The sequence below is a fragment of the Bos indicus x Bos taurus genome, chromosome 17, assembly GCF_003369695.1.
Source record: "Bos indicus x Bos taurus breed Angus x Brahman F1 hybrid chromosome 17, Bos_hybrid_MaternalHap_v2.0, whole genome shotgun sequence".
NCBI lineage: Eukaryota > Metazoa > Chordata > Mammalia > Artiodactyla > Bovidae > Bos > Bos indicus x Bos taurus.
The window spans coordinates 58,589,220-58,605,378 of NC_040092.1; the positions used below are offsets into that span (position 1 = coordinate 58,589,220).

The window sequence follows — 16,159 nt, forward strand, 5'->3', positions numbered from 1 at the left end:
TCTTTCCCTTCTGGTTTCCTCAGTGTGTATGCCCAGCAGTGGGATTGCTGGGTCATAAGGCAGTTCTATCTCCAGTTTTTTAAGGAATCTCCACACTGTTCTCCATAGTGGCTGTACTAGTTTGCATTCCCACCAACAGTGTAAGAGGGTTCCCTTTTCTCCACACCCTCTCCAGCATTTATTGCTTGTAGACTTTTGGATTGCAGCCATTCTGACTGGCATGAAATGGTACCTCATAGTGGTTTTGATTTGCATTTCTCTGATAATGAGTGATGTTGAGCATCTTTTCATGTGTTTGTTAGCCATCTGTATGTCTTCTTTGGAGAAATGTCTATTTAGTTCTTTGGCCCATTTTTTGATTGGGACATTTATTTTTCTGGAATTGAGCTGCAGGAGTTGCTTGTATATTTTTGAGATTAGTTGTTTGTCAGTTGTTTCATTTGCTATTATGTTCTCCCATTCTGAAGGCTGTCTTTTCACCTTGCTTATAGTTTCCTTTGTTGTGCAGAAGCTTTTAAGTTTAATTAGGTGCCATTTGTGTATTTTTGCTTTTATTTTCAATATTCTGGGAGGTGGGTCATAGAGGATCCTGTTGTGATGTATGTCGGAAAGTGTTTTGCCTATGTTCTCCTCTAGGAGTTTTACAGTTTCTGGTCTTACGTTTAGATCTTTAATCCATTTTGAGTTTATTTTTGTGTATGGTGTTAGAAAGTGTTCTAGTTTCATTCTTTCACAAGTGGTTGACCAGTTTTCCCAGCACCACTTGTTAAAGAGATTGTCTTTCATCCATTGTAAATTCTTGCCACCTTTGTCAAAGATAAGGTGTCCATAGGTACGTGGGTTTACCTCTGGGCTTTCTCTTTTGTTCCATTGATCTATATTTCTGTCTTTGTGCCAGTATCATACTGTCTTGATGACTGTGGCTTTGTAGTAGAGCCTGAAGTCAGGCAGGTTGATTCCTCCAGTTCCATTTTTCTTTCTCAAGATTGCTTTGGCTATTTGAGGTTTTTTTGTATTTCCATACAAATTGTGAAATTATTTGTTCTAGCTCTGTGAAGAATACCATTGGTAGCTTGAAAGGGATTGCACTGAATCTATAGATTGCTTTGGGTAGTATACTCATTTTCACTATATTGATTCTTCCAATCCATGAATAAGGCAATGGCACTGTACTCCAGTACTCTTGCCTGGAAAATCCCATGGATGGAGGAGCCTGGAAGGCTGCAGTCCATGGGGTTGCTGAAGGTCGGACACGACTGAGCGACTTCAAATTCACTTTTCACTTTCATGCATTGGAAAAGGAAATGGCAACCCACTCCAGTGTTATTGCTTGGAGAATCCCAGGGACAGGGGAGCCTGGTGGGCAGCTGTCTATGGGGTCGCACAGAGTCGGACATGACTGAAGTGACTTAGCAGGGAGAAAGGGCAATATAGTGTTGACGGAGTGGGAAATACTAACTATTGGGTGTAAGCTAAGCTACAGGGACATATTGTACAACATGAGGAATAAAGCCAATATTTTATAACTGTAAATGGACTGTACAAAAACTAAAAAGTTTTGATTTTTAGTTGATTTTGATTACCAATGCAGTAATCAAACTTTCCATTCTGATTTTGAATTGATGTTTGTATTCCTTCCACCTTCCTAGCATTAGGAAAGAGATGGTCATCTTCCTCCCCCCATCCTACCCAGAGCTTTCATCCTCTTCCTGCATCTTGACATGCAAAACTTCTCATCCCTCCCCCTTGCATAGGAGCAGAGTAAGGGTAAAACAGGTAAGAGAATGGGAAAGTTTTGACTACACCAATAGCTTCACAGTGGCCCCGCATTCTACTCTTGGCAGAGATTTTTTGTTTGAATCTTTCTCTTGTAGGTGCTTTTACAGGGTATGCAACTTTCCCATCACTGGGGACCTCTCACTTCCCATTCTCTAGGCATTTCTAAATCCATCTCTACCAATTGACTGCTTCCATCTTGTTCAGTCCTTAGTTGTCTGGATGCACTTCTATTTTCTATTAAAACCTGTTCCTTCCTCTAGGAAGCCATCTCTGCTATACCCAACAGCACCCCTCCCCCAACCTATTCCATATAAAGCCCACAGGAAAGCCTTTTTCTCACTGCACCTCCCCCACCAGCTTCAGAAATGCTGTTACACCCACATCACTACCATTCCTGGCTGCACCATCAGGCAGCACTAGAGCATCTGCTGTTTAGATTTCTCAAGTGAGAATCGACTTCTATAATGTTCAGAGGACACAAGCACCCCGTTGGTGCTGGCCACCCTATAGACTTCATTTTGAATAAATCTCAAGACATTTTGCAAGGTAACTATTCTCATCCTCACATTGCAGACCAGGAAACAGAAAATATGTGAATAAATAAGCAAAGATTTAAACGCTGGCATCAAGATCGATTCTCTTTCCACGTCATGCTGTGTGAAATCTTTATGATATTACTATGCATAATGTCATTTTAAATATTAAGAAAAGTATCATGAAATAAGAAACAAGTTTTGGGAAGCCATGGAGGAATTACGAAATGAATGAAAGTCCCATCTTTCAATGACACCCAATTAAGGAGGGAGAGAAGTGAAGTTGCTCGGTCGTGTCTGACTCTTTGCGACCCCATGAACTGTAGCCTGCCAGGCTCCTCTGTCTATGGGATTTCCCAGGCAAGAATACTGGAATGGGTTGCCATTTGCTTCTCCAGGGAATTTTCCCAACTCAGGGATTGAACTTGGGTCTCCTGCATTGCAGGCAGAGTCCTTACTGGCTGAGCCCTGAAGGAAGTCCATTAATGAGGGGATGGAATTCAAATCATAGGACAAGCAACACATGAGAATTTAGATGTCTTGTTTAAAGCTAGTGGCCTAAAGTCCTTTTTCAGTTTCCAGTGGACATTCCAGCTAAATAGAGCTAAGGGCACAAACACATTCAGTTCAGTTCATTTCAGTCACTCAGTCGTGTCCGACTCTTTGCCACCCCATGAATCGCAGCACGCAGGCCTCCCTGTCCATCACCAACTCCCAGAGTTTACTCACACTCATGTCCATCGAGTCAGTGATGCCATCCAGCCATCTCATCCTCTGTCATCCCCTTCTCCTCCTGCCCCCAATCCCTCCCAGCATCAGGGTCTTTTCCAATGAGTCGACTCTTCGCATGAGGTGGCCAAAGAACTGGAGTTTCAGCTTTAGCATCATTCCTTCCAAAGACTCCCAGGGCTGATCTCCTTCAAAATGGACTGCTTGGATCTCCTTGCAGTCCAAGGGACTCTCAAGAGTCTTTTCCAACACCACAGTTCAAAAGCATCAATTCTTCGGTGCTCAGCTTTCTTCACAGTCCAACTCTCACATCTATACATGCCCACTGGAAAAACCATAGCCTTGACTAGACGGACCTTTGTTGGCAAAGTAATATCTCTGCTTTTGAATATGCTATCTAGGTTGGTCAAAACTTTCCTTCCAAGGAGTAAGCGTCTTTTAATTTCATGGCTGCAGTCACCTTCTGCAGTGATTTTGGAGCCCAAAAAAAACAAAGCCTGACACTGTTTCCACTGTTGCCCCATCTATTTCCCATGAAGTGATGGGACCGGATGCCATGATCTTCGTTTTCTGAATGTTGAGCTTTAAGCCAACTTTTTCACTCTCCACTTTCACTTTCATCAAGAGGCTTTTGAGTTCCTCTTCACTTTATGCCATAAGGGTGGTGTCATCTGCATATCTGAGGTTATTGATATTTCTCCCGGCAATCTTGATTCCAGCTTGTGCTTCTTCCAGCCCAGCATTTCTCATGATGTACTCTGCATAGAAGTTAAATAAGCAGGGTGACAATATACAGCCTTGACCTACTCCTTTTCCTATTTGGAACCAGTCTGTTGTTCCATGTCCAGTTTTAGCTGTTGCTTCCTGACCTGCATACAATTTTCTCAAGAGTCAGGTCAGGTGACCACTGGGTTAATATAGTAAGAAGTCTATACATAATACTGGGTAGAATTTTGTACTAATTTTTGCCTAAGTGCTCTTAGGATTTGCTTGTGTGAAATTTGCAGCATTTGATAAGACAAATGCTTAGAATAAATCAGAAGACTCTTCCTCAGTTACTATTATTGGAACACTACAATACCCCTTTCACCACATCATTCCTTGCCTCTCCATGTTCTGCCTTCCAGCATCTCGCCCATTCTCCATTCACTTTCTGTCCACTGTAGACCCTTTGCTCACACCTATACAAGAAAACACCCAGGCCTGAAGGATAACATTTTCTAATCAGCTTCACTCACACCCCATGGCTCTAGTCCCAAAGTTTAAGAAATTCCAAGTTCGCCATTTATAGGGTCATATTAGCTTTGTAGGTAAGATTTCTTTACTATAATCTTATGATGACTTGATTATAAAAATATGAAGAGTCAAGTTTGTGGGAAGTTTCTTCCCACAAACATTAAATTTAAATGTGAAAAATTCATCGATAGAAGTACAGAGAAATTGAGGAAAAGTTCAATGTTAAAGTAATTCCTGTTTTAATTTTTCTCTGGACTCTTGCTCTGGTATAGATGGCAGAGCCATCTAATGTCTTATTGTCTCTGCCTTGTAAATTGCTTTAGAGACAAGTTTAGTTGCATGTTCTCTCTTGGTTAAACATTTTGTTTTTATTGAAAAGAATAGAACTCCGGGAGTTGGTGATGGACAGGGAGGCTTGGCGTGCTGCGATTCATGAAGTCACAAAGAGTTGGACACGACTGAGCGACTAAACTTAACTGAACTGAAAGTTGTACTGATGCTTGGGCCATTCACTTGATTAATTTAACACAATAATATTGTTGTAACTACTTTCACAATATATATACCAACAGAAATACATTGTTCTTATTCTTTATTTTTCTATAATCGATTTAGTCCAACCAACACACTCTGAACATGCAAGCAGGTTAAAAATTAGATTTTTTAACATATAAAAAAGTAAGTCTAAGTTGCCAAGCTCAAATATGTACATAATACTATTTCCTTAATTATCATGCAATAATGAAAAGCCATATGGATGTTTAAATGGAATATCACAAGAATACACAATGTTTTTACATTGCTTTTCAAGTTTTACTACAAATGAGTGATAAGTGTACAGTCACAAAACCTTAGTCTCCAGGATTCAGAAATTTCTTTTAAGTTATTTAAACCAATTTCCAAAACTTTATTAAAAATAGAAACTAGGACTGGACAGATTAAAGCATTTAATTGAGAATACAGGGTAATCTTTTTATATATTCAACTACATGTCAAATTTGCATATCTTATTGCATTTATCAGAGAAGGCAATGGCACCCCACTCCAGTACTCTTGGCTGGAAAATCCCATGGATGGAGGAGCCTGGTGGGCTACAGTCCATGGGGCCGCTAGGAGTCAGACACCACTGAACGACTTCACTTTCACTTTTTGCTTTCCTGCATTGGAGAAGGAAATGGCAACCCACTCCAGTGTTCTTGCCTGGAGAATCCCAGGGACAGGGGAGCCTGGTGGGCTGCCCTCTATGGGGTCGCACAGAGTCGGACACGACTGAAGCGACTTAGCAGCATTGCATTTATAGAGTTATTCAGAAGTTTCTTTTTGTAAGCAAAGTCATTAAGTCTTTTTCTCAGGATACTCTGCCCACTGACATAATTAAATATTCCAGTGGAACACATTTCATGTCTGTGCCCTGAATGAGTTAACACTTAAGACTTTCAGACAAGTTATCATAAATGAGTCATTTATACATGTGTAGTATCCCACTTCTTTAATAGGAAAAAACTTTTGTGTTGATTTATGCGTCAAAGGATGAATGTGTATGCCATTTTATATATTATATCTATTCCACTTCTTTATCTATGTATATGTACATATGTGTATGTATGTATGTAGGTATGTATGAAAGGCATTTCTAAGCACAAGATTTATTAGTATGATTAAAACATCATCTTTAATGTAACACATACCTTGCCTGTTCAGCAATGAAGGAAATAATAGTATTTTGCTCTCCTTTTAATTTATTCAAAATAATGAAAATAGACTCAGAAGTTTAGAATGAGAAGAAAGCTTAGATTTTATCTAGATATTACAAATCTGTTCATTTGAAAGCATAATCATTAAAATGCCAAAGAATAGAATGTCAGTCTTAAAGAATTGTGGACAAAGCCAACTAAAGTTTTGAATAAGAATTCTAAGTCATTTAATTATAAAAATTATGTTAACATACAAAAGAAAGCATTAAAGAAAACAGTTGTCACTGGACTCATTATAATGAAATTTTTATCCTGAAATTGTACAACTTGGGAAGGTATACAACATATTGGTTTTTTGACATGTTCATTTTTCACTTTACCAAAATGTACGTGTTTATTTTTTACATGATTGAAGTCTTGTCTTTGAGTTCTTCCAAAACTTGATTTGGTGAACCGACTCTCATCGATTACTGTGGCAGATCTTCTAGAGAAAAAACAAAACGGTGGTATTAAACACAATTATATTTAAATACAGTGGGAAATCAATTCATAAAATAAATTTCAGGATTCTATATTCTTACAGAGTTGTCCTTGAATACAACTGTTAGGAAATGAAAGGAATTTCTTTTCAGATTAGCTCTATTAGAGTTCTGTGTAGTGAAACAGAATTTCTTAGAAAATCTATTCTAAAAGCCTTAGAACTTAAGGAACAAACATAACTGCTCTTGTCCTAACTTCTGCAGAGATGAGAAGCTAATAGAGAACTTGTGAAGGGGTGGAATAGAGTGTATGTAAATGATACATACAGTATCATGTATGTATCATGAAAGCAGTAAATGATAAGTGGGTGGAATTACACATATGTGTTTGAATTTAAGACAAGGTTCCTAGTTTGTAATCTCTTTCAGAAGTAACTGGTTTTTCTTAGACATAAGCATGGGCAAGGCTGTACAGAAACTCACTGCTAAATTCCTCTCTGATTCTACCATGTGAAAGAAGGGCCGGCCTCCCACACCAAGTGTGATATCCCCCTTTCCTTAGCTAGTAGGTTGGATTTATGTTACTTCCAGAAACTGTGTGAAACAGATGGGCTAAAACTTTGCTGTTATGGAAGCAGAGCATTTCCCACAGTCTCCTTTGATTGGGGAATTACAGGAATGGTGCACCCCCAAATTCTGCCATAGCAAATGGACTGGTAGAGGTCACATGTGGCCATCACTGTGGGCAGCTAACTCAGATTCACTTATTCTCATTTCCCACCAACCATTAATCCTGTGCAAGTTCAAGGAGGTAAAAGCAATTCGTTCTTTATACCCCAACGTCTCTTGTTCTTGTTGAGATGGCATGATCACTCCCATCTCTTATTGCCTTTGACTTGTGAGTTACTTTAGAGCAGTATTCTACAAAAATAGGGCTAACCCACTTTCTGGAATCTTGTGTGTTTTCCTAAATTTCCTATGAAGTGGGGTCTGATTTGATAACCCATTTTGTTAGAGCAGGCAGATAGCTAGAAATGAGCAGACAAAGGGTGGCACAGGCCAAATGGCAGGAAACCCCACATCTTGTAAACAAAGCAGGTCCTTGGGCAGACAGAAAACAGGAAACCTCTGGACTGATAAGAACCCATACATTTGGGGGTAACAAGTGTCCTGGAGGCAGACAAAGAAAGGTAGGGAAAGGCGGAATCTCCAGTGTCCAAATGTACCTTTTGCTCATTATGTTCTCATTACAATAAAATCAGCCTTGCAGGTAAGAAGTTTCCATCATGTACTGATGCTGTGACACTTCTGATCAAGACTGAATAAAGACAAAGATCCCTTCTCTCCTTAGAAAGGTGGAGTTGGGGTGAAAATCAGGAATTATCACTCCAAACCTCTCCCCTCCCAATGAACATTCTGCCCACTCATTTTTACACTCCATATAACCAGCTTGCTAAAGGAATTCAGAGAAGCTACCCCCCTGAATATACTCACACTCCCCCGAGAACATCCTATTACTTATTAATAAACCCTTTATTTTCTTGACTTATGTGCCTCCTCTATTAATGCTTTCTGCCAAGAATCTACTCTCTGGTAACGATTTCACTAACTTACTATGACACATTTAATAACTTCATTTGCACAAATAAGGAAAGGTGAATTGAACCTAAAATATGATTCATCTCACTTTCCACTGCATTTATGTGTATTTGAGACATAAATGAAGAACTGAGGCATTAATCTTGCTAATGTGGAAATGCACACAGTTCCTTGACTACACCATATTCTGTCTTCTTTTATGCTTTTGCTCAAGCTGGACTGTTGTCTAGAACTGACTTTCCCCTAGAAATGTCTATCCAGCCTTTAAGGCTGACCTCTGGTGATTTCATCTGCAGAAGCCTTTGCTATTAATACCTGCCCCAGACTTTTTAGATGCTAATGCCTCTGCTACCTTAAACCTGTTCCCTACAATGACCACAGTCAGTTTCCAATAGATGCTCAGCTTCTAGAGGACAGAGACTCCTATTGGTATATCTAATAAGTGTGTAGGTGCCCAAACCACAGTGAGCATTTGGAAATTGTCTGTTGCACTTAAACTAACAAGGATATTTTAATGAACTTTGATGAATTAAATTGTCCCAAATTTTTGTGAGCTATTGCATGGAAAGGCTCAAGTTTATATGAAAAAAAAAAGCAGACAAAACATTAAACACTAAAATTGTCACCAAAATAAATCAATAGTTAAAAGCATATGGAAATTTAGGTAACTAAACATTAAGTCTTGACTAGTAATTGCTCCATTTTAAAAACATCTTCAAACATTTTTTTTGAAACAATGCAGAATATAGGTAAAAGAAATAACACATATTTGTCCGAACTGCAAATCCTATAATGAAGTAACCTTAGTTTAAAAAAGTGAATCTGCTACAGGACTCAAAACATTTGCTGTTTTAGGTATCTGTACATTGAGTCTTATTAATCCTGGTAGCTGAGAATGACATGTACACTATTCACCCTACTAAGCATGAAACTCCCAGGACTAAATAATTATATACTGATCATCTTTAATCTTTAAGAACCTACAAGATAATGTGATGAAGCTAGTTCTGCATATAGGTTATATGGCTGCAGTAGAGAGTTGAAAACTCTCTGTTTTTTATGACCCCAAAATCTAAAAAACCTAGCAAGTCCTTTGAAGATAGGTGCTAGGTCTAGGGTTAAATATTGGAATCTGGAAATTTACAGCCCCTAAAATCTGTCATGATTTTTGATAATTTTGAGAAAAACTTCAATTTTGTAGAAAGCAGAATCAGTTCCCTTTTGCTTGAGCATTTAAAGCCCATTCTACAGCGACTTGTGTTTGGTGATTATCTCCCCAAACAGATGTCAAAGTTTAATGTTAATAGAACCATATACTCAATTAGTGAAATTATGTAACAGGCCATAATTAATAAAATTGGTTAGGTATTAAAACACATAGTAGAAGCAGCAACTACTACTCAGCCTTTAGGAATTACTCTCATGCTGGTAATGGATGCTCCAGGCTTGTTAGAGTTTACATTTTTTTTTTTCCTGCAAGAAAGTACTAATATCTGGATACTTTTAAATATAAAAATCTCACACTTTTTTAAGGTTGTCTGTTTTTGGAAAACACTATTTAAGTCAATACTATTCTGGGTGAACAAGATACTCCTGCTATTTTTGCCATGTTTATGTATCCCCTTTCCACCTGAGAGTGGAAATGATAAGGAAGCCTAGTGACTGGCCACTTGTGCAGAGGTCATTGAGTGTGGAGGCTGCAATATTTATAACAGCTACTAGGCACTGGGTGCTTACTCTGGCCAAGAACTGCTCTAGGCACTCTACTACTTATGGTAGTTCATTCGATCCTCATGAAACTCTGTGAGATGAACACCATCATTATCCCCATGTTGAATTATCAGCCCACTCACTATTATTATCTCCATAAGAATAGCTGGCTTAGGGTTACACAGCTGCTAAGTGGTGGAATACGGATTCAAACCAAGGTCTGGCTCCAGATTTGGGGCTATTGAACTAGCCCCCTACAGGTTCTCCTATTCTCAACTTTGCAGTTTGGAAAATAAAAAGTACACAAAAGAACTTGGTTTTTGCTTTATGTGCAGTATTTGTTTTACTTTTTTTAAAAAGATAATTTATACCTAAGGGAAAATTTCATTATATTGAAGAGTATAAAAGTAAGTCATTAATTTATGTTCCTTCCAAAAAGGCAAAAGGCAATAAAAATAGCACCAACCTATTTCTTCTGGTTGTTCAGAAGTTTTAGGAGTACTTGTTCGTTCTCGATTTCTCTATGAATAAAAGGCAGAAGAACGTTAATGCCACAATTTTATAAACTTAGACACAGTAAGAAAAATAGATTAAAAGCACGTTTTTTGGTTAAAGTTTGTTTTCTTTCAATTAAAATTCACGTTGTAGAGTTCTTTTGTGGAAAAAGCTATTATTTCATAGATAACCTACAAACTTTGCTTTAAAGTTTTATTTCAAAATAATATTTGTTATTTCCATAGGTGAACTATTACCCCAAACATTGACTGTGTCATAGTTCCCTGCTGTAATGAAAAGCTGAATTGATAACCATGACCCAATTCTACCATATTCGTATGCAAGATGTTCTCTGAATTTTGCCAACCAAGTATGTCATTGTCTTTTTCAGATTTAGATCATCAGCCAAGAGAGAAGACAACTAAATTTGTCATCTGTGCCCAAAGACCAGGGCATGACTTTGTCCCCAACATTTAAACTGCAAACAAGAGGAGTTATCTCCCATTCAAGTCTTTACAAAATCTCTCATATTAGAGCAGATTCTCTCATTACTTTACTTTTATTAAGAAAATATTATTTAGAGAAGATAAATTGTCATGGAGTAATGCTAAACAATCATAGATTTGAATGATTATCAGAGTCACCTAACAAAAATAGTTAAAATAGAAAAGGGCAAGGAACTCTATGTAGATTTACTATCAATCTTGTTGTTATAGCCCTGACATTGCAGTTTTGTGAGCTCTCGAAAACAAGCATTTTATAAAGAATATATACATATATAGAATGGCTGTGGTATGGAGATCACAAAGATAAAAATAGAGGGTGAATGCGAACTCAATTGCACCACTCTTTTGTGACTAGGCACTTAATGACCTAGGATTATAATTCCAAATTACTAGCATTATAATCACACACACAAATGTTGTGTCTGAACTACCTTAAACAGGAGGTTATATAGCAAAGGTGATGTTCTTTGGAATGCTGTCATACAGACTCAAAAGTATCTTTAGTGATGAAAAACATCATTCATGGCTGAAAAGTCATAGGTGGAATTTGACAAATCTGTCCCAAGAAATAGAATAGAAAAGCAAATATTTTCAGCATTAATAAATATATCATGTTATTTTAAAGATTTTTCATATGCAAATTAAACTAGATACTATAATTAGACATTTGACTTTCATCCACATCCATCAAAATATACTAAACCAAGTTAGAAGCCTTGGAGGATGTTTCATTGGAAAACAGGTAGATTGGTATTTGGGGATTCTTTATAGGCAAATGCAAATAAAAAATTCTACTAGAGTAACTCAGTGACTTCTCTGTGTCCAGTTGAAAAAGATGGAGTTTCATGCAGTTTTGTTTTCCTTTTGAATTTAGTTGAAGCCACAGAGTTAAACCCTCCTGGAGTTATTTACACCAGCACTTAAAAATTAAAACTGAGTCCTCACCCTTCGCAGTAGCAAAATAAGGCCGGCACTTCCGACGATAATTCCAACGATACCAGCAATCACCGCAAAAATAATGCTTACCATTACTATAGGAGAAAAACAGAGGAGCAAATTATAAAAGTGTGAAGTAAATGACCACACAGCATTTGTAAAATAAAGCAGGTAAAATCAGGGTAATATCGCTTTGTCTTTTTATAGGGGAAAGTGATAATCCACAAACACAGTGTTGGGAAGGTAGCTCCAAAGTGGTAGCACAGAGTTTAAAAACAAATCTGGACTAAGACAGGAAGGATCTGTATTTATTCTGGATGTACCCACGGTTGGCTAGAAAGCTGAAGATATATAACTTAAAATAAAAATGATGATCAGATTATATACTGCTGTTTCTAAAATTTTTAAGGAAATTGGAAATGCCTATTTTGATTCTGAAAAGAACATAATTTGTTTTTACAATTTGTGTGACTGAAATAAGTAACACTCTTGTTTTTAAAATTAGCTAGTGGTTACCAGTGGGGAGAGGGAAGAGGGAAAGGCAATATGGGGATAAGAGAGTAAGAGGTACAAGCTGTCATGTGTAAAACGAGCTGCAAGGATATATTATTGTACAGCAGGGCTTCCATGCTGCCTCAGACAGTAAAGAATCTGCCTATAGTGCGGGAGACCTGGGTTTGATGTCTGAGTTGGGAAGATCCTCCGTAGAAGGGAATGGCAACCCACTGCGGTATTCTGGCCTGGAGAATCCCATGGACAGAGGACCCTGGCGGGCTACAGTCCATGGTGTCATAGAGAGTCGGACACGACTGTACAACTAAGTACAGCACATATATTGTAGAGCACACAGGGAATGTAGCCATATTTTATAACAACTATACATGGAGTGTCACTTCTAAAAGTGTGAATCATTATATTCTACACCTAGAACAAATAATAATGTACAGTAACTATACTTCGATTAAATTTTTTTAAAGCAAAATCAGAAAGAAAATAAACTTAAAAAATAAAATTGATGCTTCTAGTTCCAAGGCATTTAAAACTCGCACTACATAATGTTAAATGGAATGATCATCATTCTTTGTCAAATATTAACATACCTGGCTGTGAGAATTTATGTTGAAGTACTATCCTTGGTCCTAAAAAGAAAATATTTGAAAATAAGGTCAGAAAACATATGGCATATTTAAAAAATACTCTTTTGGAATTAGACTGTCTAGTGGATTTTTGTTATTCCTTAAATGTGTTTAAAGAACTACACGGTTCAACTTTCAACAGTGAGTAAGTAAAATATATGAGGTAATGTGTCAGCCTCAACATTAACAATCCAATATCTACTTTCAGCTACCCAACAAGTTTCCATTCATCAGGAATTAGTAAACTCCCTCATGCACTAAAGGGAAGGATATGAGAAACTATTGGAAGAACCATCTATGGACTTCCACAACAAGCAGTGCATTTTTAAAAAATGTAAAAATGGTGATCAGAAAGAGATATTGAGCTGTTATCCCACATGAACATCAGTCCAATCCTCAAAAAGAGCTGGACATGACTGAATGTAAGCTCAGTCATGTTGCTATCCATTTTCCACCATCAGAATCCAAATCCTTACTTTGCCTTAGCTGAGTTTTTGCCAGCAGTCTCACTGGATTCCTTTCTGCAAACGTTCCTAATACAGTTGCCTTAAATGGTATGGACCTAACAGAAGCAGAAGATATTAAGAGAGGTGGCAAGAATACACAGAAGAACTATACAAAAAAGATCTTCATGACCCAGATAATCACGATGGTGTGATCACTCAACTAGAGCCAGACATCCTGGAATGTGAAGTCAAGTGGGCCTTAGGAAGCATCACTACGAACAAAGCTAGTGGAGGTGATGGAATTCCAGTTGAGCTATTTCAAATCCTAAAAGATGATGCTGTGAAAGTGCTTCACTCAATATGCCAGCAAATTCAGAGAACTCAGCAGTGGCCACAGGACTGGAAAAAGTCAGTTTTCATTCCAGTCCCAAAGAAAGACAATGCCAAAGAATGCTCAAACAACTGCACAATGAGAGGAGAGTGAAAAAGTTGGCTTAAAGCTCAACATTCAGAAAATGAAGATCATGGCATCTGGTCCCATCACTTCATGGCAAATAGATGGGGAAACAGAGGAAACATGGCTGACTTTATTTTTCTGGGCTCCAAAATCACTGCAGATGGTGACTGCAGCCATGAAATTAAAAGACGCTTACTCCTTGGAAGGAAAGTTATGACCAACCTAGATAGCATATTAAAAAGCAGAGACGTTATTTTGCCAACAAAGGTCCATCTAGTCAAGGCTATGGTTTTTCCAGTGGTCATGTATGAATGTGAGAATTGGACTATAAAGAGGGATGAGTGCTGAAGAATTGATTCTTTTGAACTGTGGTATTGGAGAAGACTCTTGAGAGTCCCTTGGACTGCAAGGAGATCCAACCAGTCCATCCTAAGGGAAATTGGTCCTGGGTTTTCATTGGAAGGATTGATGTTGAAGCTGAAACTCCAGTATTTTGGCCACCTGATGTGAAGAGCTAACTCATTTGAAAAGACCCTGATTATGGGAAAGATTGATGGCAGGAGGAGAAGATGACAGAGGATGAGATGGTTGGATGGCATCACCGACTCAATGGACATGAGTTTGGGTAGATTTCAGGAGTTGGTGATGGACAGGGAGGCCTGGCATGCTGCACTTCATGGGGTCGCCAAGAGTCAGACATAACTGAGAAACTGAACTGAATTGAACTGAACACACACTAATAAAGTAAAGCTCAAAATTCTCTAAACCAGGCTTCAATAGTAAGTGAACTGTGAACTTCCAGATGTTCAAGCTGATTTTAGAAAAGACAGAGGAACCAGAGATCAAATTGCCAACATCCGTTGGCTCATAGATAAAGCAAGAGAGTTCTAGAAAAACATCTATTTCTGGTTTATTGACTATGCCAAAGTCTTTGACTGTGTGGATCACAATAAACTGTGGAAAATTCTTCAGGAGATGGGAATACCAGACCACCTGGCCGCCTCCTGAGAAATCTGTATGCAGGTCAGGAAGCAACAGTTAGAACTGGACATGGAACAACAGACTGGTTCCAAATAGGAAAAGGAGTACGTAAGGCTGCATTCTGTCACCCTGCTATTTGACTTCTATGCAGAGTACATCATGAGAAATGCTGGGCTGGATGAAGCATAAGCTGGAATCAAGATTGCCAGGAGAGATATCAATAACCTCAGATACGCAGATGACACCACCCTTATGGCAGAAAGTGAAGAGGAACTAAAGAGCATTTTGATGAAAGTGAAAGAGGAGAATGAAAAAGTTAGCTTAAAACTCAATATTCAGAAAACAAAGATCATGGCATCTGGTCCCATCACTTCATGGCAAATGGATGGGGAAATAGTGGAAACAATAGCAGACATTATTTTTTGGGCTCCAAAATCACTCAGATGGTGAATGTAGCCATGAAATTAAAAGACATTTATTCCTTGGATGAAAAGTTATGACCAACTTAGACATCATATTAAAAAGCAGAGACATTACTTTGTCAACAAAGGTCTGTCTAGTCAAGGCCATGGTTTTTCTAGTAGTCATGTATGGAATTGAGAGTTGGACTATAAAGAAAGCTGAGTGCCGAAGAATTGATGCTTTTGAAGTGTGGTGTTGGAGAAGACTCTTGAGAGTCCCATGGACAGCAAGGAGATCCAACCAGTCTATCCTAAAGGAGATCAGTCCTGAATATTCATTGGAAGGAATGATGTTGAAGCTGAAACTCCAGTATTTTCACCACTTGATGCGAAGAGCTGACTCATTTGAAAAGACACTGATGCTGGGAAATATTGAGGGTGGGAGGAGAAGGATATAACAGAGGATGAGATGGTTGGATAGCATCACCAACTCGATGGGCATGAGTTTGGGTGAACTCTGGGAGATCGTGATAGACAGGGAGGCCTGGTGTTTTGCAGTCCATGGGGTCACAAAGAGTCGGACATGCCTGAGCAACTGAACTGAACTGAACTGAATGCTCTGCTAGAGTTAATCCCCCCTGACCAGTCCACAAGAGTATTTCTTTTTCTGCTGTCACCCGATGCAATTTTACGTCATTTCTTGAATTTACTACTAATAACATACTGCACACATTACATGACCTTGTCAAAGACGTGATTACAGTGGGTCATTCTTTTGCCACTCACTATTTACAGGATTCATGGCATGTGCGCTGTGTGTGTCTGCAGTGGACCCATGAATGTTTTCTGGTTTGACACTATCATGTTGGCTTCACACTGAAATCACTTTGAAAAGTAGATTATTTAACTGGACCCAGAAGTCCAGTAATTGATTCTAAGCACTTAGCTTAATTTTCGTCTCTTGGTCTCTGTCCTTCTGAAAACCCATTGCTTCCCTTTTTCTCAGTGTTTCCACTAGCTAATGATCCAAGAGCTATGCTAA

The 16,159-nt window shown here is 38.4% G+C and overlaps 1 protein-coding gene across 4 annotated transcripts in view; it reads right to left on the reverse strand.

Moving 5' to 3' along the window:
- Positions 1–4,852: 4,852 nt before the first annotated feature.
- Positions 4,853–16,159, reverse strand: part of LOC113907808 — an 83,086-nt gene continuing 71,779 nt past the window's right edge. For 3 of the 4 annotated variants that reach the window (XR_003515287.1, XM_027567433.1, XM_027567435.1), the window contains 4 exons: positions 12,797–12,835; positions 11,706–11,791; positions 10,226–10,280; positions 4,853–6,455 (listed from right to left, as the gene is read on the reverse strand). Coding sequence is in view for 3 of the 4 variants with exons in the window: in XM_027567433.1 (XP_027423234.1) it covers positions 6,439–6,455; positions 10,226–10,280; positions 11,706–11,791; positions 12,797–12,835 (197 nt within the window). In the remaining variant the exon portion in view is untranslated. The remainder of the gene's footprint in view (positions 6,456–10,225; positions 10,281–11,705; positions 11,792–12,796; positions 12,836–16,159) is intronic. The other variant, XM_027567434.1, reaches the window with a different exon arrangement.